Source organism: Gasterosteus aculeatus, chromosome 12 (assembly GCF_964276395.1).
Source record: "Gasterosteus aculeatus chromosome 12, fGasAcu3.hap1.1, whole genome shotgun sequence".
Taxonomy (NCBI): domain Eukaryota; kingdom Metazoa; phylum Chordata; class Actinopteri; order Perciformes; family Gasterosteidae; genus Gasterosteus; species Gasterosteus aculeatus.
This window is the reverse complement of record NC_135700.1, coordinates 223,388-247,943: the sequence shown is the minus strand read 5'-3', so window position 1 is coordinate 247,943 and position 24,556 is coordinate 223,388. Positions and strand designations below refer to the sequence as shown.

General features: G+C 44.3%; 1 protein-coding gene and 1 long non-coding RNA gene across 8 annotated transcripts in view; one reads left to right on the top strand and one right to left on the bottom strand.

Annotated features, from left to right (window-relative positions):
* The window catches only part of il16 (interleukin 16), a 48,698-nt gene extending 28,902 nt beyond the window's left edge, over positions 1 to 19,796 (bottom strand). For 3 of the 7 annotated variants that reach the window (XM_078085325.1, XM_078085328.1, XM_078085330.1), the window contains exons 1-8: positions 19,640 to 19,796; positions 13,508 to 13,748; positions 12,692 to 12,929; positions 10,734 to 10,870; positions 8,415 to 8,520; positions 2,372 to 2,515; positions 2,140 to 2,245; positions 953 to 1,104 (exon numbers count right to left, since the gene is read on the bottom strand). In XM_078085325.1, coding sequence (XP_077941451.1) covers positions 953 to 1,104; positions 2,140 to 2,245; positions 2,372 to 2,515; positions 8,415 to 8,520; positions 10,734 to 10,870; positions 12,692 to 12,929; positions 13,508 to 13,748; positions 19,640 to 19,652 — 1,137 coding nt within the window. In that variant the 5' untranslated portion in view covers positions 19,653 to 19,796. Of the gene's footprint in view, positions 1 to 952; positions 1,105 to 2,139; positions 2,246 to 2,371; positions 2,516 to 8,414; positions 8,521 to 10,733; positions 10,871 to 12,691; positions 12,930 to 13,507; positions 13,749 to 19,639 lie in introns of those variants that run through there. The other 4 variants (XM_078085327.1, XM_078085331.1, XM_078085329.1 and 1 more) reach the window with 3 other exon arrangements.
* LOC120832403 (uncharacterized) lies at positions 7,719 to 13,465 on the top strand. The gene is made up of 3 exons (XR_005714202.2): positions 7,719 to 7,870; positions 8,105 to 8,170; positions 12,779 to 13,465. It is a non-coding gene; the product is annotated as an uncharacterized LOC120832403 (long non-coding RNA).
* Positions 19,797 to 24,556: the final 4,760 nt, after the last annotated feature.

Here is a 24,556-nt window from a genome sequence, read left to right as displayed (position 1 = left end):
TTTCATTCTTGCTTTCCTTCTCTTATTCATAGCATGTGCTAATCAGTGGTGTAGTCAGCCCTATTTAAGGGGGCCGAAGCCCCCCCAAATAATTTGGCACTATTCAAAATACAAGAAATAACGATCAACATCGCTCTAATTTTTGCAATGATATATCTCGCAAAAATATAATTCCCTATAGAATGTTGTTGTTAATGCAAGTGAAAAAAAAGTTATGTGGTTTCCATCATAATGCTGTTGTACCAGTATATCATACAATTCATTGAGCACATGAATATAAGAAAAGGAGGTGGCAGCTCGGCCCAGAAGCAGGAGACTGAGCTGAAGGTGCCGGTGTGAGGGAGGTTAGTGGTCTACAGGTCTAGAAGGAAACAAGTTTCTTTTTGCTTATTCTCCCGTGGTAGAAATGAACAGTTGAGCTCATACGTTTACATACCCTGGCAGGACGTATGATTTCTGGGCCATTTTCAGAAAATATGAATGATAACACAAACACTTTTCTCACACTCATGGTTAGTGGTTGGGTGAAACCATTTATTATCGAACTTTATTAAACTTATGAGCACAACTGTATAAGCATAGGCAAGGCCGAGGCTACTCCAAGGAAGCAGCCTAAACTGGAGTATTTCATGATATTTTCATGTCAAGTCAAAGTTCATATTTGTGTTTTCAAATTTCACCATGACGCTGAAACTCTGTTTCTAGTGTTATCATATACTAAATGCAAGCACTACAGATCAAAGTCACACTCGTTCTGATTGAACCTATGAACTGTCTGAAATAAGGATCCACGGCCCTAAAAAAAATTGCCGCAAGCTACGCAAGCAGAAATACTGTTCCCAACTTCCCCCTTTTGAATCCTAGAAACGCCCCTGGTGCATATTTATTTGTGGTCAGCACGTGTGTTCTTTCATGCATTTTCTTTAAACAAAATCATAATTCTTTGAAATACTTGTGTAGTGGAATGAGGAAACTCCAGCTGCTGGGACAGAGACTTCCTGTTTCCATATAAACCTCCATTCCCATGAGGATGAATAGTGTACAGCTCTGGGGTCTTCATGATGATGCTGTCCAGATCCCCAATCCAGTAAGGATGAACACCTGCTGATACACAGTGTCCTCAGGATGAACATCACGTTGATCCCAGTAGATCCTGTTCTTTATTATAGGACTGAAAACAGTTTAGTTAGCAGCTGCAACAGTTATGCTGGTGTTCCACCTTGTGAATCTGTCCCTGCACTCCTGGAACTACTACAAGGACACAGAAACTCTGTTGGCAGATATTGGGATCACACCAGACACAACCAATGAGCTCTTTTCCACTTCCTACTGCCTCCTCTGCACACACCGACAGTTACCTTAAACCGCCTCTGAGGCAGTTGCTTTGTCATGATGACTCTCAAGGTGAAAACACACTATCGCTGCTGGTTAATGCAACAACACATCCCATCCACAGTGGTAAATGGACTGTATTGAATATCTCTTTTCTAAGAGCTCCCCATCACTATGTACATCCCACACTATGCCACCTGCCCATTAGTAACTAACATTCATACTCACAGCCACATGGACGCCGTCAGTCAAAGTGAGCCACGGCCGCCGCTGCTCACGCTTTGGAGCTGTTGCGTTGCAATACGTCCTGCTACCGACTGTTCACCTATTATTAATTGTTTTACGTTATGCCTGTTGTGCTGTTATTACATTTTTATGTTATGCCTGCACAAATGTGGCGCCGCTGACATTTTGTACCGGATACTTTTGTCCATGCAGTGATAAAAACAATTTCTTCCAACTCTGGTTGTTAAGTGAAGTGATGTATTGGAGTGGATTGCAGTGAAGAGGGGTTTCCTGTTGTTGTACTTGTATCATGATAAATATACACAGACATCCATTTATTCCAATCTCACACTGTTGGAACTATAAGTGCATGCATTTCTAACAATTAGGATCACATTTCCCATTAGCGGCGCGGCTTCCTGGTTGAAGAAGGACATTACTCCCTGGCCTCAAAACTCCCTGAAGACGGTAAACATATTAGAGCCATTTTTCCATCACCGCCTCTCTTTCAGCAGTCTCCTCCTGCTCACACTCGAGTTGATGGTTCATTGTCCTATTGAGAGAAAAGTGTACGACACTCACTGGCTGAGTTGAAGCGTGTCCTTTTAGTGGCCATCTGTCCTGATGGGCTCGGCTTAGTCTCATCTGTGTCCCAGAACTTCTCTTCATTCACCTCTGGGATGGAGAACTACACACACACACACACAGTCAAACGTCCCAAGGGACACTCGCATATTGAAATACAAGATGAGATCATTTTTTGACGGTGCATACATAACATAACTGTCAGATTACACCTAAAAAAGGATTTTACCTTGAGGTGGTTGTTGTTGGCAAGACGTTCTTCATCTGTGGATCCAGGTAACAAGTGCGCATTAGATGGGGAAATGAGGGCCAGGTGTGATGAGTTTGCCGTGAGACTTTGTGAATGTAGGATGTCCTCACTCCTGAAAGTGTCCTGAAGTACACAAAAATACCAGTGAAAAGAAACATTTCAACTTTGGGCCTAAGATGAGACGTGCCAATATTCAGAATGTACCGTTAAATCCACTTTTGCCATGGTTTATTAGTCCCATCCTGACTACACACCCTGCCCTCTATGCAACACAGGTAATACAGGACAAACGGGTGGATACGGTTTCATGATGGTGGGCTGAGGACAGGGACGAGCGAGATCCTCGTCATGTGGTGGGAGCATAGGGGTCCATCTCGTAGCCCCTAATGTGCTAAGCAATCTAATTACTATACAACCGGAGTAAGTATTCAAATTACTACAACATATTTTTGTAGTTTAGTGTGTTGAGCAGTGGATAAATACAATAGTAGAGTCAAGGCAGTGAAGTAAAACATAACATTAAGCACTATAGTAGATGGTGGTTTAGTATGATATAATATAAATGAGGGTGGTATCGTATAGTATGCTATAAGTAGTGTAACAGTGTTGGGCCCTCATGTATGCGTCTGTTAGGCCCTTAACCAGGCTATCCAGGAGACAGGCTTGTTTAGCAGCTCTACATTTTCTGTGGAGGCAGCTCACTGGTGCCACAACACATTTGCGTACAAAACACACAAAACCTTCAAATACAACCTTATGTGGGGGCTATGGTCAGTTTATGGACTACTTGTGTTGTGGCTAAAATGTTTGCAGCTAACGCTAGTTAGCGACCTACCTTTGGCTAACGCTGAGTAACACGGTGCACGTGGTGCCTTAACCTATGTGGAGGGAACGCATACTCATTCATTTAGCCGGGCTAACGGATGCAGACCCTAAAGACATTTTGAACATGATAACGAGTTATGTTTCTTTTAAACTTGAATAAACATGTAGTCATGTGAGCAATCCATAGCTAAATTAAACAACAAATGAGTTGTACAAATTGTAAATCCAATTACACTCTACATCGAAAGTGTAAGCTAGCAATTGAACTTATGTTTTTAAGTTGAACCCCCTTGATTTTTTCTACAGCGTAGTTTCTCTAGTCTATTGTCGTACACTTTTCTGTGTATACGTTTGTCTGTGAATTACATTCCCTTTTAGGTTAAAAATGTCAACCTATGGGTTTAAAAAAAAAAAGGCACTTTGGATAAAAAGTGTCAGCTAAATGACATGTAATGTAAAAGTGGCATGACATGTAAGATAAATAATGCATGTTTGACCAGGGGAGACTGTAATCACTGCTTTCACCTTTTGCTTTTTGACCGATAAAATTGACACTGAAGAACCAAATCACCTTTGTCCACTCAGTTTTTCCGCTAACGAGCTTGAATCATCAGAAAGCAGCAGGAAATTGCTGATATAACGGTAAAGACGACTGAAAGAGCCCACCAAACAGTAAGAGGCTGGTTCTCTGGGAAGATTAAAGTAGTCGGTTTATATAAAGTCGTTCACGTTAGCCGTTTGTAAAGTCTTATTGTGTTACTCTACAGCCCGGATCAACGAGACGCTATCATCGACGTTAGGTCCAACCATACCGATGCATATTGGGCACAGACTTTCCACACCCAGCCATTGAGAAAACCTTTGCTGTGTTCAGAAGTACTCTGCCCCTCTTCCTCCCCTCTAGAGTGCAGCACAGCAACTCAAACTTTGTCTTCCTTTGTGGTTGAAAAAACAGTCGTCCCCTGCCGGCCTCGCGGTCACTAGCCCTCCCCCGGAGGTTTCCTGATCCCTCGGGACCGGCCGGACCCGGCACTTCTCCCGACCCACAGAGGGTTCGTCACCCGTCACTATAACCCAATGGCTGGCCACATGGGTAGTGATAAAACTGTGTACCGAAAAATAGCCTGATTTTACTAGCCAGCCACTGTTGTGCGTCCTGCCTGTAATGTCAGCTGGTAAACCTCCCCAGTCAAGAGTCCCGAAAGAGATTCTGATGACACTCTCAGGGCACCTTGTTCATGTCACGTACACTGAAGGAACTTTCACAAATTACTGGGGGTTGAATCTGTTCAGATTGACGAGCTGGTGGAAAGGCCAAATAAGACAATTCATTCACGACCATGAATGTAATTGGGATAAATGGCTTGATTGTAAGTTGTTTGCAGTACGGGAGGTTCCCCAGGAATCCAGGTTCCCACAGGATTTTCTCCCTTAGAGCTGCTGTTTGCCAGGAAACCACGTGGGAGGAGAGTCTGAGCCCCGGTAAGAACAAACTTCAGTGTGTCCTGGACCTGCAAGCCAATCTCTATACACTGGGTGAGTTGTCACGTGAGAATTCGGAACAGATGGGCCAAGCTGCAATTTGCACCAGGAGAAAAAGAAATTGAATTACAGGTCATTTAGCTGACGCTTTTATCCAAAGCGACTTGTCAGGGATGCGTGGAAAGGCAGGACTCAAATGCAGAGTTTTAAAGCAAAACGACTTTAATAGTCAAAAGGGCAAAGCAAAGGCCAACGAGCAAAAACACACACAGGAACGGGGGGGGGGGGGAAGGCAGGCAGGACGATTGACAATGACGCGACAAGTGACAGGAGACACACACAGCTTAAATACACTAGGGAGGTGCAGGTGGACACAGGTGGAAACCATCAGACAATCACAGACGATGACAGGACAAGGCAGGAAGTGAAGCTACCCAGGGAGACAAGAAGCAGAAAATTACAAAATAAGACAGTCGTGCCGTGACGCCGTGACACGACTTACATTACACTTTAAACCCATGGCTTTTTTCATTTTTGCCCGAGGAGCAATTAGGGGTTAGGTGTCTTGCTCAGGGACACTTGAGACATGGGGCAGCCGGGACTCGAAGCACCAACCTTGCGGTTATAATAATGGCGCGTTCCCACCGAGCGGTATGGAACGGTACGGCTCGGATCGGTACGGGTCGGGTCTGTTAACCATGATTTGACAGTACCCTTACTTGATAGGCGTGGTGTATTCCAGAAAGTAGTGATAACTGTGCCAGGTACCCCAACGGAAGGGTACCCAGAAAGTGGTACGGTACGGTTCTGACTTTTGGTACCATTCTCAACTTTTAGCAGTGGAGACACAAATAAAAGGGTACCGACCCGACCCGTACCGCTAGGTGGAAACGCGCCATTAGTCTCTGGAACAACGTGAAAGGGGGCGTTTCATTTCTGATGGGAGTCATTAAGAAAAAAATCCAACAGACACAGTATTGAAAAAAGAATAAGCTGAGCCAGTCACATATTAGACATTCTTTCCTATTTCTCTATTCTTACTTCAAGTTTTTCCGGCCTATTAAAAGTGACTCAAGTAAACCTGGCAGCTGGGTGATGCTCTGTGCTCACTGCCCTACAGGACAGCTCCCACACTGACAATCATGTTACTCACAATGGCTACTGCCTCTGTGGCTCCCGAGGAGCAATGAAACACAGCACGCTGGTCAATACAACATCTCGCCTCCAAAATGCCCGTGGACTCCTCGTTCTTGTTGATGACATCATAGGTGTAATGCTGATTGTGGTGAGCTCAGCTGCAGGGGGGGTCAGCGGGGGGAGCGGTTCAGGTGCCGGGAGATAGTTAGGGAGCGCAGCTGATGAACAATCTGCTTGATTATCTCCCGATAAAAAGCAGGACTCGTCGAGGGACTTTCGGCGGGACACTCGGGGCCAACGGGAGGACCGGCGAAACTGGTGCAAACTAAATAAAATAAATAAGCCAGCAAACTCCAAGTGTGTGTGAATTTGACCCAGAACCCGCGGGTAGCGCTATCTCGGCTACACTGATACTGTCTACATTTGATTAATTATACAATACAAATGATATGATACAAAGGAATACAACTCATTTTTTTACTTGAAAGATCTTGATTACAAAACGTTTCCCTGACTGTCCATGATGGTGAGAGGTTAAAACGCTGCTGCTGCTGTCAATGATGTCAGAATAATTCTAATTCCTGGATGGCTATTTCATGAAACCCCAAGTACAGTGAGGCCTACAAATCACACACATTTTCTTCTTCTAGCATTAAGCTTGTAGTTGACCAAATCATTTCCATTACTTTTTGTCTGTATTTTTTTGTTCTCACTGCCTCCCTACAGCCTAGTGTCTGACTGTAAGTGGGAAGGCTTGGAGGTTGCAGCATGGGAAACCGTTTGACCAATCAGTGGTCATTTTGGCAGCTATTTTTGATTTAGTCTTAGTCTTCAGACGAAAAATGCATATTAGTTTTAGTCACATTTAGTCATTTTAATCCTTCTTAGTTTGAGTCTAGTTTTCGTCGACGAAAACTAGCAGTAGCAGTACTTGGTTGTCCCTCCTATAGGACAGGTCTATAGATGTCCCTCCTATAGGACAGGTCTACAGATGTCCCTCCTATAGGACAGGTCTATAGATGTCCCTCCTATAGGACAGGTCTACAGATGTCCCTCCTAGGACAGGCCTATAGATGTCCCTCCTATAGGACAGGTCTATAGCAGGTCGGCAAACGTTTTGACTCGCGGCCACGACGGGTTGTAAAATGTGACTGAGGAGCCGGGCCAAGAACAAATGGTGGAAGTGTTTGTGTGAGCTGATATTAATGACATGTGAAAAATCATTACATGAAAGGATTTGGATTTTAACAAATAGCAAAGCATTTATTGGCAAGGCAATTTAACAAATTGTCAAAGGTGTAACATCTTCATGAGGACCAGGGATCTAAACGCAACACTTTGTTGTCTTTGTCTGTTTACTTGCGATGCTTTTGACACTTCATGCTCCTTTATTGTTTCCACTGTCCCAACAAAAGAGACCTTAACGTCCTACAATCGCTGCAATACATTATTTTCTTGGCTTCAGAACCTGCAATGAGTTTATTACGTTAGACGCGTTTGTGACGGAGCGTCTCATCCAGCGAGGAAACGCTGTCTGCCGTCGCCAGAGAACAGAGCAGAAAGGTCCGACAGTCTTTAAACGCGTCTTCATGTTTCTGTGAAGCAGCGCGGCTTCAGCCTGCTAACAGGCAGCTAACAGGCAGCTAACAGTCAGCTAACAGGCAGCTAACAGGCAGCTAACAGGCAGCTAACCAGAGACAGCTGAGCTAAACTAACGAAGCCACGTTCAAACTCGCCGAAGCGTAAAATAGTCGTCGCGGTCCGTAGTCGGTGCACAAGAAGCACCGCTGCACCGATACGAGCGTCCTGGGTTGGTGGATGACGTCATCATGACGCGTTAATATCCGCCGTACTTTGTCTGTCTGTTGTCTGTCAGCTGCGTGCGAATTTAGGGGGAAAAAGCATCGTGACTTCGTCAACCGCCAACATGTTCGTCTCGTCTCGTTAACAAAATTAGAATAGATTTAGTCATAGTTTTTATTTTTTAAGATCGTTTTCATCACATCTTAGTCTCGTCTTAGTCATGGAAAAAAGGTTCGTTTTTCATAGTTTTCGTCGACGAAATTAACACTGGTGTAGCGCATGTATCGCCGAAACATACATTTTAATTGATTATCATATATCTAAAGCCTTGTTTTCATTCAGACTTGTCGTCGTTCAAAACACACAAAAACCCTATCCAGATAAATCATGCGTAGAGAGTGGATTTGATTGTGACCATAGACCATTTTGACACACTATTGGTTTTTTTCCGTGATGCACCTGCAGATGACACCAATTAGAGTGACGCATGGGGCGAAAAGTGGTCGGTGGAAGGACGGACTGACATGTTCTGTGAGCGTTTTTTTACCCTTACATTTACCTTTATACTTTTACTTAAGTAAAACGCTTGCGTTGATACTTCAACTTCCACAGAAGTCTTTTTAAACGCTAGTGTCAATACTTGAGTACTTGAGTAATGAATGTGAATACTTTTGACACCTCTGGACAAAGGTACACAAAGCCCCTAGTCTGCTGATCAGGGTTAGGGTACTGAACACTGCCGTGGTGTGTTGGTAAAGAAATAACCATGTCATACCTCACTGTAGGCTTTAATGTGAATAGTCATCATCCTCTCGCCTGCCTGCCATGTACTGCCATCTAGAAACGGCGCCAGCTTGTCTGGGCTCAGGGAGCTGCAGCTTCTGAAGAGAAAACATATTAATGCATAATTAACACTATTTTTATAGCACAGGGTAAAAGCATTTGGCTAACCTTGAATGTGAATATACATTTACTTAATTTACGTGAAAGCTTCCAAAAGCACCTTTAAGTTTGGAGGCTTTCAGTATTTCAGTAGAAGTGTTTAGGTAGTCTCTATAAATAGACCAAACGCAAGGGGAATAGATTACTGTATCCTCTTTTCTTTCTTCTAATATTGACTAAACACTGGTTGGTTGGTTGAATGCAGGTAAACAGTCCGTGAAGAGATAAAGAGCCAGAAACTAAATCTGTGTTTTGCTATTTTCACACCGCAGTGAAGTTGTTGGGTTTGTTTTATTTTGTCTGGTCTTTTTGTCATTTCCTGTTTTATTTTGAAATAGTCTCCTCTCGTTTCAGGTCACTTAACCTTCCTCGTGTGTCACCAGTATGATTGTCTTCCCTGATTCCCGATTGTGTCCACCTGTTCCCCATTGCCCTCCATGTGTACTAATAGTATTTGTCCTGCAACAGTGTGTCGTTTCTGCCATAGATACCAAGCCATAGATACCATGCCATAGATACCAAGCCATAGATACCACGCCATAGATACCAAGCCATAGATACCAGGCCATAGATACCAAGCCATAGATACCATGCCATAGATACCAAGCCATAGATACCACGCCATAGATACCACGCCATAGATACCAAGCTATAGATACCATGCCATAGATACCAAACCATAGATACCACGCCATAGATACCAAGCCATAGACACCACCCCATAGATATTACGGCATAGATACCAAGCCATAGATATTACGGCATAGATACCAAGCCATAGATACCAAGCCATAGATACCAAGCCATAGATATTACGGCATAGATACCAAGCCATAGATACCAAGCCATAGATACCAAGCCATAGATATTACGCCATAGATACCACCCCATAGATACCAAGCCATAGATACCATGCCATAGATATTACGGCATAGATACCAAGCCATAGATACAAAGCCATAGATACCAAGCCATAGATACCACGCCATAGATACCAAGCCATAGATATTACGCCATAGATACCACCCCATAGATACCAAGCCATAGATATTACGGCATAGATACCAAGCCATAGATACGAAGCCATAGATACCAAGCCATAGATATTACGGCATAGATACCAAGCCATAGATACCAAGCCATAGATACCAGGCCATAGATATCAAGCCATAGATACCAGGCCATAGATACCACGCCATAGATACGAAGCCATAGATACCAGGCCATAGATATCAAGCCATAGATACCAGGCCATAGATATCAAGCCATAGATACCACGCCATAGATACGAAGCCATAGATACGAAGCCATAGATACCAGGCCATAGCTATCAAGCCATAGATACCAGGCCATAGATGCCACGCCATAGATGCCAAGCCATAGATACCAGGCCATAGATATCACGCCATATATACCAGGTCATAGATACCAAGCCAAGCCTGGGAAACCATGTCATTGCGTTCTGCTCCGTTGTTTTCCTCCAAGAGAGTGATTTTGATTTTGTAAGATTTTGCAGCATAGATTTAGTTGAATGGTTAAAGTTTTTTGTCTTTTGTTTCCTCCGTAAGGAGTGATTTGGTTTTGATAATCTTTCATAGTGCCTCCAGTTTTAAGGAGGGTTTGCCTCTGTCGAAAGAGTGAAAGTCTTTGGTTTTTCCTCCTAGAGTGGAGTGACTTTTGTAGCCTCACTTCCTCCTAAACTATTTATTGGATCAAGTGTGTTCTAGATCATCTAGATCGGAATCTCTCTATTTGAAAGACGGAATCTCTCTAGAAAATAAAGACTATAAATACTGATTACTCAGTATTTGTATAAAATTAGCTCAACTGGCTGTGAAACAATCCACTCATCTCTCAATTCCAACTCTTGTCTTGTGTTAATGTTACTGAACTGACTGTGATCACTGAGCAGAAAACAGACAATTTTAGCTTTACATCTATCATTTAGCAGACGCTTTTATCCAAAGCAACTTACAGAGAGAACAAGAAAGTACATCCAATCTTGGCTGGCTACACCAGAACCCCACAAAGACAGTCCCTGGCCCTCAGAGGCTTATTGTTGTCACACCACTGGCTGATATGTATTTTCACAAATGCTGAATTCCCCATTTTTCCCACATTTAGAGTTGTGTTACAGTGTTTGTTTCTTTACCTGTGTAAATTCCCCTCGTTGCATGGCTCCACATTAATGTCCTCGTCCCCTGTCTGGTTGATGTTATCAGCGGCTTGTGGTCCACACACGTCTTCAGTGGGCCCTGTGGCTACACACATCCTCCAGATACTGCTCTCCTATAGCCACACACATACACACAGATACACAGTGAACAAGCACAAAGGAACCTCTAGCCAGCTCCATGAGCAGAGCAACCATCGGACAGCGAGGTGACAGCAAAGAAGGACAAAACTGCAAAAGAGGCCACGTAGGTCATATATGATTCAGTAGCTCTTAGGGACATAGAAGAGAGAAATGATCAAATACAGACAGAATAGCTTTGATCTTTAAATGGGTACACTTATATTTCCTTTACGTCAATTACTTAACAAATGCAGATACCCCAAAAGTGAACATGTTATAATGTGGAACAAAGAAATCTAATGATGAGAATAGATGAATTCCTGAAAGGAATCTATTGATAGAGATTTCATTCATAAACCTCTGACTTTTAATGGGTTGGTCTGAAATGGACATGGCTCTTTGATTCTGTAGTTTCAGTCTGGTAGATGATTAAAAGTCATCAGTTAAAAACCATTGTTAACCCGACCTGGGGTCCGAGACCCCTTCAAAAGGGCACCAACAATCACCGGTGGTGGGTAGGGATTTGTTGGCTAAATATGAACTCAACATGTAAAATTAAAATCATAATAATTGAATAAATTTAAGTAAACTATGTACATACAAGTATTAATGGTAAATTCTTTCAAATACAACTACTATTAGTGCAGCTACTTCTGCTACTAAGATTGCTATTACAAGTACTAGTATATTACATTACAGGTCATTCAGCTGACACTTTTATTCAAAGCGACTTACATTACATTTTAACCCACAGCTTTTGACATTTTTGCGCGGGGAGCAATTAGGGGTTACGTGTCATGCTCAGGGACACTTCGACATGGGGCAGCCGGGAATCGAACCACCAACCTTGCGGTTCCCGGTGCCCCCTCTCTACTCCTGCGCCATGACGACCCCGAAACCACTGCAACTATGACTACTGCTATTACTACAGTGGTGCATAATGTCCTTTTGAGAAATGAACTGCTACTGGCTAAAAGGCTATTACTGCTGTTACCACTTGTACAGCTGCTACTGCTTCTAATGGCTTCTGCTATTACTAATACAGCAGTGAGCAGTTGACAACTGCTGATATTACTACTTCTACAAGCAGTACAATAATGTAGTTTATTTGCCATACATCTGCCAATCACTCCTCGTGCATTCTTACTCAATATCTCCTTGCAGTCAGTGATTGGTGGTCAGCTGTTCTGATCAGCTGGTCTCTTCTATGAAATGGCACAGATCCATCAGCTTTATTCTATCATCAGCCAACACCACCCCCAGGTCCTGACTCCACAGGGGGATTTGACTCACTACAAATCACCCAGTAGAGTCCAAGCACCAGAATTCTTCAAAACTTTATCCCCAAGTATATCATGTGTTAATAATCAACAGTTATCTGAGTTTAGGGTGAGACAGTTTGTAATAACTCGATCCAAGATGGCGCCGTTGATGGCTTCGTTTTTTGTTGTTTTTGTTGTTAATTACGTTTGTCAATTCATCACTTTGTCACTCGTCACTTTGTCTCTTGTCTGTTACTTGTTCGTTAGTGCACTTTATGCTTAATATTTTTCTTTTTAACTTTTTAATATTTAAATTTTTTTAACTTTATTCCCTTGTTTTATACTAACCCATAGCCTTATTCTACTAACCCATTGCATTAGCATTTGATTTTACTTTATTTTATTACTTGTGCACTGTTGTCTTGTCTGTCTACTGTCGCGCACTAACCGCCAAGACAAATTCCTTGTATGTTTGACATATTTTGGCTAATAAATGTTTCCTGATTCCTGATTCCTGATAAGTCTCACTAGCAGAAACCACTGTTGCCATACCTTGATGCTGAAGGACCTCCTCATGCTCTTTTTGTTCTCCCTGAGTGTGCTGGTATGCTGCAACTCAGTGTCTCCTCTCCTCCCCAGGGCTGATTGGTCACTTGTCCTCCAGTGCGTTTGACCCCCAGCAGTCATTAGTGCCCTACAGCCTGGGCCCCATCTCTTGCACCCATCCGATACAGCACGCCTCCCGTCTGGACAGTCATCATTGGTTTTAGAATGACACAGGATCAAGGACCTGGACAGAGTCAGTGAAAGTAACAAGCTCAGTTGACATGAAAACGTGTTTTGAAGGGGGGGTTATGTTCCTATGTGAGGGTCCGAGGACAGATGATGTTGTGGTCACTGTCTGTTTCTGTTGTGTTTTCTGTCCTTCACCTTGTCTCTTGTTTCATACACCTCCCTTCCTGTGTGCTGCCCTCCTGTATGATGGCAAGCCCCGCCCTCATTGTTTTCACCTATGAGTCTGTGTCTACTCCTTACTAGTGACCCCCGTGTGCCTTGCTATGTTTTGACCCATTTTTTCCCACCCGTGACTGTTTCGGATTCCTCTTTCTGCCTTGTCTGATTACCCGTGTACCAAACCCTGCTTGAAGTAAAGTCATTGTATGTAAATGTGTTTTTGTTCCCGATCAATCTATAATTCCCACAAATTGCCCCCCTTTGGAATAATGAGATAAAAGAATCAATTTCCATGGTAGAGTTTGACACAAGCCTGTGAAGAAAGGTACATACTATGTCTACCAATAAAAAGGATAGCCTAACTGAAGTGTTGATATGCAGCCCTGTTTATTAGCCTTTGATCGGTGCTGGTACCTGGATATCATGGCCAGTTTCTTGGAGCGGGGGTTGTGGCTGCTGGTTGGGTGGTTGTTGCTTTCCTCCAGGTCTGTGCGTCTCCTTTCCATCCTCCTAGCAGCCGCTGTGCTGGCTCTCCTGCTCTGGTGGGAGTTTCTCTGAGGTATGGCCGTCGGAGTGGGAGTATGTGTGTGCAGTGGGAGCTCCGGAACCATCACACTCCTCCCAGCTGGCCCGAAGCCTAATGGATGGGGACGCTCTGCAGAGCAATTAGAAAAACTCACTTAGGACGGTGTGACTACTTCCGCCTGTGTAAGTGTTCTGAGAAATAGCTGAGGCAATTGGCGATATTGGCGATTTCCTTGTTTTAAAAAAAGGCAAAGGTTTCCATAGTCCTCGTGGCTTTGGCTTAAATCAGGCTAAGACGTATTGAGAGAATCACACACAATGACTAAAGCAAATGTGTTGATTAACACAATAAGAGCAGCTGGTGAGCTAATGGAGGCTGTGAAATTATAATACGTGTAATAATGTTTAGTGTTAGAATTGTAGTTTGTGTGATGTTAGATAGTACAAAAGCATGTTAGATGAAGTGAATGCAATATAAATCAAACGTAATTTATAGTCATGTTAATCATATAAACACTGTACACATTAACATTCTGTCACAATGTGATGTTACAACCTGGGGATGGATGCCAGTTGTCGTCCTTTATGGATTTCTCCCAATTTTCTCCCCAAAGAGGGTTTTTGGAGAGCTTTTTCGCCAGTCAGGTAGTAGATTAGACAAGACAGCCGATTGAGGAAAGTGTCTTGAGAATTGGACCACATGAACTGTCTTAGATCTTATGATGAAGTGTGACGAACGGTGATCATTTATGATGTGTTGTAATCAGTGCTGTAGTGGTAAAATCAGAGGTGGGTAAACTCTGAATTTGTGATCATACAGACCTCGACGCGATGCGAAGCAACGCAACACAAAGCGTTGCGACTCTGTAAGGCTGTCCGGGCTATATTGCATTATGTTATCAGTAAAATTCATATACAATCAATGACAATGAATACATGTGTTAGTAGTTTGTAGTTTATTAAATTTAAGAAAACAGTAAAGAAAAGTATGTCAACACAACACAACAACACAATTGCAGATTAAGAACTATCTACATACGGAGTCTCCTTTTCACAGTAGTGCCCAGAGGGCCTCCTTGTCCTCCACGTCAGGTCCTGCCTTGCACAGAGGAGCCATGAACCATGAGCCATGGCTCCTCTGTGCTTCTCCTCTCTCTATTGGGCCTGGTGTTTCTCTCCCTGTGCTCTCTGCATCATTGCCTGTCCTCTCACTGCCTGAAAAAATATGTTGAATTTAAGAGTTAACCAGTTAAGCAGCCTGTCAATTACACTGACAACATGAGTTAAAGGAACACTCATGTACTACCTATGTCATCATAAATAGCCTATACAGCATGATTTTTTTACATTGAGAACTGACTTGTTTTCTAATCTACACGTCACCAGGCGTTTTTCTTTTACCGTGCACGACCAGCAAACACAGAGCGCGCGACTACTACCCCCCCCCCCCGTCGGACCTTCCCGACCGGTCCGCGAAATATTGTCTGACATGAAACCGGTCCGTGAGGTAAGAAAGGTGGGGGACCACTGGGCTGATCCACAACGTGTGTTTACACACCTCCTGGATCCTGATTGGTCGCTGCTGCAGCCGCAAGGCACTTATTGGATGCTCACAGACCGTAATACAGCGCAGATGAAGGATTCAGACTACGGCGTTTATATGTTCAACAATATGAAACGTAGTCTTAGCTGTTTTAAAATGACACCAAGTTTATTTCGGATTATTCCAACGGAAGAATACAAGGCGCAGGGAACTTTGAGGTGCGTCAACGCCACTTAGAGGTGCGTAAACGCTATTTATAGGTGCGTAAACGCTATTTCCAAATTCTAGAGGTGCGTAAACGGCGTTTACGTGCGTTTACCCTCCACTACAGCCCTGGTTGTAATTAAAGTGTACTAGTTATAAGATGAAGACAAACTATGCATGCTTTGTTATATTCACTCATTGAGGCATAAAGCCAACTGTCTCTACATTGAATGCATTGGAATGTGAGGGACAGATAGGACAGAGAGGTCTCAGGTTACAGCTGCAGCTTCACACCTCGATGTGAAGGGGACAATCCAGGAGGGGACACTTTGAAGGAGAAGCCAATGACATTCAAATGCACCCAAGAAGACACACCTCAAGAGTTTTCAAATGACCATAGCGGGGAAAAAAACTGTTCGAATTTTCCTGCAGCGCCTTGCGCAGACGCCTCAGCTGCCATATAAATCACACAAGCACAAAGAAAGTGTCAAGAGGAGCAGCCGCCAACGTGCGCAAGCGTACCCTGCAATATAGTTGTTAAACTTAAATGGATTGAGGCTGGAGGTTGACTTGCCTCCTTCAGAGAGATGGTGAGGCAGCCAGTTAACAATGTGTGTTGGTGAAATGGGAGAGAAAAGGAAGGAACAATGGAAATATGAGACCCATATATGAGGGTCATGGGGGGCAGGGTTAAGGGTCCACACCGTTCAAAGTCTTGGCTAAATTGTGCACCAACCCGAAAATATTCCAACAAGTTATAAAATAAGATATGCGAATTTGTCCAAAAAATCCACTCCAAGAGCTTCTTTCTCTATTTGAGAATAATTTTTCTCCGCTGGAGACAGTGTTCTTTTCCGTCTGGCATGGTGTGTTGGATAACTGCACCGATCAGTCAGTGGGAGGCTCGGGCATGGTGGGCTGACACTAAAGGCCGGCGCATGTTTCTGCGTCTGCGTCTTTACGTCGTGTCGACGCACTGGTTTCACTTCCTGGTTGTAAAGTCTTGCGTGTGTTGCAGAGCGATTCACCTCCAGAACAACAGGTGGAGTAACGTGTTTTGTTGAAGACGACCTAGAGAGTCACGTCTTTGTGTGTGGAAGTCGTTGGTGGGTTTATTTATTGATCATAGACTTTATTGCCCCGTGCATCCACACTGCTGCTTTTCATCAAGGACACATTTGTCCCGTATTTTCCTCCACAACTTTGTTGTCGTTTGTCGTTTGTGGAGATCTCCCTCCATGAATCAGAGGCCATCCGGCGTCCTTATAGTCCGCCAATGACGGCTTGTACAAGTGCTCATATTTACGCATTTCTTCACACAAAAGTTCTTCAATCTGATACGTTCTCTCGTAAACATTCTTCGTTTTAATAATGCCGGTATCTGGCTATAAAAGTGGAAATGTGAGACTCCGTAAAGGATGTACACCAACTCTCTCTGCGCTGTCATTCGCTCGCATGGCTTCTCCTACCACAGCTGTGCTGATGACACCCAACTAATTCTCTCCTTCCCTCACTCGGATCTCTGCCTGTCTGACTGACATCTCTCAGTGGATCCGCCCACCATCTGAAAATCAACCCCGACAAGACGGAACTACTTCTCTTTCCCGGAAAGGATTCTCCGACTCAGGACCTGACTGTCAACTTTGGCAACTCCGTGTTAACGCCCACTTTGACTGCAGGAACCTCTGCGTCACAATCGACAGCCGACTCTCCCTGACTCCAACATCACTGCGACAACACGATCCTGTAGATACACGCTCTACAACATCAGTAGAACACGTCCTTCTCACTCAGAAGGCTGCTCAGGTACTGATTCAGGATCTTGTCATCTCCCTCCTGGACTACTGTAACTCCCTCCTGGCAGGTCTCTAAAACATTGCAGGTTCTAAACATTGGTGCTCACGTAGCATGCCGTGAATGGATGGGGTCCAGCTTACATCCAGGACCTGGCATCTTCACTTGTGACAGTCAAAATTGTGAACACCCCCAATTCCGTGTCGTCTTCAGATTCCACATATTTTGTGTGTGTTCCGTAGGCCGACATGCCTTCTTAATATGCCCAAAACGGCACTCATTAGGCACGTGATTTTTTCCGTTGCACCTGTAACAGTGTCTTGCCCGCTGGGGCCTAACCTTGTTAACGCTTGCCGCCCCGACGCTTTCATTCTCCATTCCTCTTAACGGCCGTGCGTCTCCGTCCGCCGTCTCCATGTTGAGAGCGAACTCAAAAGCCTTTGCAAAAGTAAGATTATTTTCTGAAAGTAGTCTCCTCTGACAGGCGTCATTCCTTATTCTACCGACAAAACAATCTCATAGTGATGAATCCAAGTTGGTGCCGAACTCACATTTGGCTGCGCATTGTTTCAACTGCTGCGTACTGCCAATGGTTAGTTTTTTGGATGCACCAGGTAAAGCGAAACCTTTCAGCTACTAATAAGGGCTTGATGGCATGTCTTATCTTTTGGCTTTCCGGGTTGCACCAGATTTCTCAAAACCCATATGTAGCCGCACCCATTACTCTGAGGAGTGTGGCTACTAGCTTATCTTCGGCTATGCTATAACTACGAAGAATTGTTCCATCCATCCACTGTAAGCTCACCATTGTTCATTTTTCGTTTTGAACTCGTCAATTCTCCCAAACCGGGCCATCGTACTCACTAGTACTGACACCCCGCGTGTCCTTCCCCACGAGAAACGTACAGTTTTATCCTCGTCGCCAGTTACTGTAGTGCAGGGATGCCCACACTTTTCCAGCTTGTGAGCTACTTTTATACTAACCAGGTCATGGCAATCAACCCCCCTCCGTGCCGGGGCTGACAGGGGGGGGGCCGACCGGTAAATAGTAGCGGTAATGCGCTCCAATAGCGCATAACGAGTCGATATTAAGAAAACAACGAGCCTCTCATCTGTCAGAAGGAGGAATCTGTCACAGGCATCCCGCACATTCTTGGTCATTACCTTACTGGAGTCAGCCTGTTTTACTTTGGAATGAAATTAAATGCGTCCGTTAGTAAGCAAGAATTGCTAATTAGCATTAGCATTGGTTTTGGTCATCTCCCGCGGTAGACCACGCATGCGTGACGTCCTTTTTTTATCGATGGCACGCGATCGACTGGTACTGCCTTTGAGATTGACTGGTCGATTGCGATCGACGTATTGAGCACCCCTGTTGTAGAGTATTGTCGAGGTGGAATGTGTTATATTGATTTATTTCTTCAACAGTAAGATAGAGGAGGAGATTTTGGGGCTTTACCTTTTACCTTGTTTTACCTTATTGGAATGGAATGGTCTGTGTGACAAGAATTATTGTCTTGGAAATACAAACTACTGTGCTCAAACTATGAGGGTATCACGCTACTCTTGCTAGAGGGCTAGATTTAATCTCCAGCTCACTCGGGAACGCGTAAATATCTCCCAGAATGGGGGGATTGGAACATTGGAAAACTTTGTGGGGGAGAGAGAAGTCTGGGTCACCTCAATAGGTCACATTGAAAGGAGGTTTTAGGATTGATGTGTTTGCTTAATTATATATGTGTGTGTGTGTGTGTGTGTGTGTGTGTGTGTGTGTGTGTGTGTGTGTACACGTCGTCACAGAAACACTGACTGCCTTTATTATTAGCAAGGCAGCAACTCAGGGCCTGCTGGAACAGACCCTGATTGAGAGAAAGCAGGGGTGGGGCGGTCGCTCAGCCCGCACAACGACAGTGTTGTTTCGAGTTTTCACAGGGAATCTGGTTTCCAGCCTTTGGGAAGGAGCAGGCCAAGAGGAGCCATGCTATAAATAATCCACCACACAATGCGCATTACTGAGACCATCTACCGGCTTAGTTCTTGATACGGATGATCTCCATCTGTAGGGCAGATTATATGTTTTATATTCGTAGAGCTGTATGTCAGGTGGGCCTGTTTGTCTTTGGTGAGAGTCTTCCTATCCACTGCTGGCTTCACGCAGTTATTTGTGCCATAAAGATCGCCTTGTAATGACAAACACAATGTGATGTAATTTGTGTTTTCATGAAGGACCACTGGTGTGCAAAATCTACACGCACACACACACACACACACACACACACACACACTTACTAGGGTCATACAGCCCTCAGGCCAAGAAATGTCTAATTGAACTTGCATTGATAGTTCCACCATACTTAGACAGGTCTCTTACTTTCCTGTCTAACAGCCCTACTTGGGTCCTAATGAAATGAAAGACGCACATTTACAATAGTTAAAGACGCTTACAGTCGTCCCTGTTAAAAAGTGGAAGTCCAACTCACCGTAGTCGATCATGTTGACTTTCAGGCCGTCTACTGGAAATGTAAAGAGAGAATTCAAAGGATGGATTCGCTCCACGCTGAACTTCAGCTCACACACTGATGCATCACGCAGAGCGTGGCTTCCTCACATGGACCCATCTGGGGCAGTGTGCCTGTGACTCTTTCGTGGTCCTCCTCCCTCCTTTTCCCCCTCCTCCGAGGCACAGCTCCCCGAACCACTGCTCTTTTCATCCGAGGCAGCGCTAGAGAGGAAAACACGCGTACTGAGCCGGGCATGACCTCACACCTACACGCCTGTGTGTGTGTGTGGGGGATGAATGCCTTCACTGTGGGACGCATGAACACACATTTGTCATGAGTACATGTGTGGGTGTGTTTTCAGTCTGGATGAGCGCTGTTTGACTTGCCCGCTGAGTAGCGAATATTCAAAGCATTGTGGGAGAACGGAGTTCGATTATGACGGGAGCTGCGGCCTTCACTGGTTTCATCCTCCCAGAAGCTTCTCTGAGCCCACAGCGAGGGGGGGGGGGGGGGTGTAACAGCAAACAGAACTACCTGCTCTTGTCACGCTTTGGGTTCACGTCCTGTTTTGTTTTGTAGTTTCCTGCCTCTTGTGTCCCCGGGTCAACTTCACTTCCTGCCCTGTCCTTTCATCCCGTCCTCGGACCTGCACCGTCCCTGTGTATTTAAGCCACGTGTGTCTCGTGTCTCTCGTCGCGTCATGTTGGAGGTAACTGTTGATCGTGGGGTGTAGTGTCTTGTCCCTGGTCCCTGTCTGCGTTTTTGCCCTTGGCATTTTTGAGTTGATTTTTGGATCTGGTGACTATTAAAGTCCTTTTTTGTTTGAAAATCAGCGTTTGAGTCCTATCTCCACCATCTCCACCCAAACCCCTCACAGAACTCACATAGTTTTTATAGTTGGTGCAAAGTGCGTTTTCCAATATCATTTAATATTACATACAATTCTGAGAACAGAATTGTGGTCTTCTGGCCAAGTCAAATTCTTCTTTCAATTTGTCAACATATTAAAGTAAAAGATATTTTAGATATCGCCTTGCATTACTCCATAAGTCAGTGAATACATATGGCATGTTTTATGAATTATAAATCAGGCTATGCATGACGTATGAAGAAACCCCTGTGTAAATCATATTTATGTTATTTCTTGATCAGTGGCTGTGGTAACAATGGGGAGCAGCTCATGATGTCTCCTAGTGGACCAGGGTTCCTGCGTCTCCCTCTAGTGGCTCATGTGTGTGAGTGCGGCTCCTCTTTTTGTAAAGAACGCACAGTAACTATTTCTGTCAAGTCACCATAAAGTACAACAACAAAAAGTGTCAAAAGACTCAAAACTATTCAGTTTAACAACACATCTCCGGATTCCATGATCTTACAAAAGGTTTCTATACTTAATACCTAATGATTATTAAACTATTCATAGTCCACATGATTAATTCCTCAACAGTTATAAATCTGTCAAATGTCCTGATCTGTTTTCAAAATCAACCGAAACTTTGTGGTTCTTCCACATGTAGCACTTGTCCTCGTGCAGCGTGTGAAGGAAACGGACCACACCTCCGAGGGAAAAGAGGGTAGAAAACATCCTCAGTAAACATCCTGAGAGCAGGAAACCCTCTGGCCCCGACTGACACTGCTTCACTTCAGCATATCCTCAATGGCTGGGCAGATTTGGGCCTATATTTTAAATAATAATAATTTGAATAATACACCCCCAGAAGACTAACTTGCATCAGACCAAGGCCCAAAGATTATTTCCTTTGTCTTTCTGTCCTTCTTCCGGCCGCAATCCAATTTCTCCACAGCTTTCATAAAGCAGTACTAAAGTTCTCCTTTGGTCCACCAGATGTCCTCAAGCCGTCCTTATCCTGACTCCCACGTCCTCACCTTATCACAGAGTCACAGAGTCCCACATCTCTTCTCTCCCAGTCTCAAGTCCAGGGTGGTTTACTTCAATTGAGGACTTTCTCTCAGACACGTTGAGTCCTTCAGGAACACTTTCCATAAGTACGATTAGGCAGAGTTTTCCTAACATGAAAACAGATATTGTCTCACCCCCGTGGACAGATCATTTTTCTTTCTATAAACCAATTTTATTGAAGATTATCCAATGGAAGATTAAACGTTCTGCCAATCAGTTTGTGTAGCACCTCACTGTGGTCAGACACAGTATCAATCATACTTATTGATTTTATACTGAATGTCGGCTACATCCAATTTAACTGCTATAATCCTGACATGCTTTATATATGTATCATTCAATCATCTTCTATTGACACAACAAGGTAAGCTGAGGTCACGTAAGCATGTTTATTGTCATTGTAATAAAATACAACGAAATTAAAATAATGTATAAGGACATTAAGACAAGACATTCAATCTAAACTAGACAAAAGATAGACACAAAACAAAAGAAATCAATGGCTTAAAAAGTGAAATGGGTGCTTGGTTCAAAGAGACGTGTCCGTTTCTGTGTGTCTTTGTCCCCCCACAGTGGAGCTGGGAGGAAAGCTGCTGTTCCTCAGCCTGTGGCAGTGGAACAAAGGGTGACCCATGTCCTCGTAGATGCTGGCCTTCTTCTGGAGGCGCCCTGAGTACAGGAAGCTGCTGGCAGCGCTCGTGGCTTCCACCGGGTGGGATGTTGCTGAGCAGCTCGACAACTGTAAGATCGTGTTGCGTTAACGTGAAGCGTTGCTCGGCTAATGTTTCCTGAACACTATGGTGTTAATAGTATGTCGGCACCTTCAACATACGGACGTTAAGTTAAACTGAACTAAGCAGCCATGTGGCGTTCACTGATTTAGTTTTTTTAAGAACCGCATTGCTCCCAATTTCACCCCGAGACTAAATAACTACCGTGAGTGATTTATTTCTACACGCGTCACATCATATTCCTGTACGGTGTGCTAGGATTTAATTAGCCAAGTTCCTTCTGCAACGTCTTTTCTCTCTACTGATTATTATCTTCTCCTCTTCACTTGTTTTAGCCGAGGTTTGGTCCATACATGAAGGGAGACGGGCAACAAGGTGATCTATTGCTGCAAATATGGCCAGTGTCATTTGAGAGAAATGTCTATGAATAATGTTGAAAAGTTGTTTTTTAGCATCATTAGCATACTTTACACTTGTGTTTATCTTTTTATTCGTGTCTATTTGAAAGGAGTTTAGAAATAAGAATGCAGATCCATGCTCAAAGCATTTATTCAGCTTCCCCTGCAGCATGCAGCTGGTGACACAAGCGTTAACGTGACCTAACTCACAGCACAAACTGCATACATTGATCACAAGTTTAAAATCAAGGTTATTTTAAGCCTCTTATCTGAAACAACAGTGCTGTAGAAATAAATGAAATGTTTAACTTGAACCTGCTGCATAGACATCTGTGATGTCCCTTTGACAAGGGCGGGCTGCAGCGTGTCCTCCGCTCTGCAGAGAGGCTGATCGGCTGCAATCTGCCGTCCCTGCAGGACTTGTTCGCTTCCAGGTCTCTGAAGCAGCTAAAAAGATGGTAGCCGACCCCTCTCACCCCGGACAAAACCTGTTTGTGCCCCTTCCATCTGGCAGGAGGCTGAGGTCCATCAGGACTAAGACCTCCCGCCACACCAACAGTTTCTTCCCGTCGGCAGTCGGGCTCATCAGCAGAGCCGGTCCCCCACTGACTGACTCTGACATCCCACCGGTCACTTTCTTCATACTTTACTGTCATCTTTCACTCGTCACTTTGTCGTCACTCTGTCACTTTGACACTTGTTCGCTAGTGCACTTTATTTTTTAATATATATATTTTTTAAATATTTTTTATATTCTTAATATTTTTTTACTTCAACTTTATTCCCTTGTTTTATACTAACCCATAGCCTTATTCTACTAACCCATAGCATTAGCATTTCAGTTTACTTTATTTTATTACTTGTGCACTGCTGTCTTGTTGTCTATTGTTACACTGTCTGCTGTCGCGCACCAACCGCCAAGACAATTCCTTGTATGTTTGACATATTTTGGCAATGAATGTTTCCTGATTCCTGATTCCTTGCCACACGCTATATCGAACGCCAACTTCTTTCCCTTTGGGCCACCTAAACTTTGCCCTACGCATTGTTCCGCAAGGGAGATCAGCATTAGCCGCATCCGTCCCATCTCTCCTGGACTTCGTTCCACTGGACAGCTGGGGCCCCTCCGGGCTTCGTCTCTGGCTGGACCTTCCCTCCAATTGGAATGGGATTACTTTTTCTACAACGACGCGATTTATATACGGGCCCAGCTCCTTCTGTTGGTCTTTGGCGCTTCTACAGCAGAAGATGTTTCACGGCTCGCGAGCTTGCAAGAGGATGTCCAGCAACTTCCTCTGCACTCTTTGAGATCTACCCCACCTTTAGTACAGAAAAATAAGGGACACTACGGGGGGGGGGTGCCGGATGTTGCGGCCGACAGGGGTCGGGGGGCGGACGACACGGCCGACGGGAGATGGCGGCGCGGACGTTACGGACAGGGGAGATGCGCTCAGGAGCTGCCTCTGCCGTTCTCTCAAATCGACACTCCGTCAAGAGTCCCGCCCTCCTCTGACTGAAATAAACCAATCAAACCAACAATGGCAGTAGTACCCAGTACGGGGCTGAATAGGATGCTGCATTGATGACAGCTCGGGAAATACGGGACAAAACCTGTTGTTATTATTATTGCGTTGTTTTTTTCTCAATTCCGTATTTGAAGGGACGGATGGCAACCCTACCCATCATCGCTGGGGCCATTCTGTGGGGCCACGCGCGGCCATCCTGCTTCACTTCCACAACTTTCCAGTATTCAGAATGAGTCTTACTTTGATTTCTGGGGAATTTAAGGAAAACGTAGAGTTATGGTAGAGCCGGGGTGTCAAACTGATTTCGGATTTGGGCCGGATAC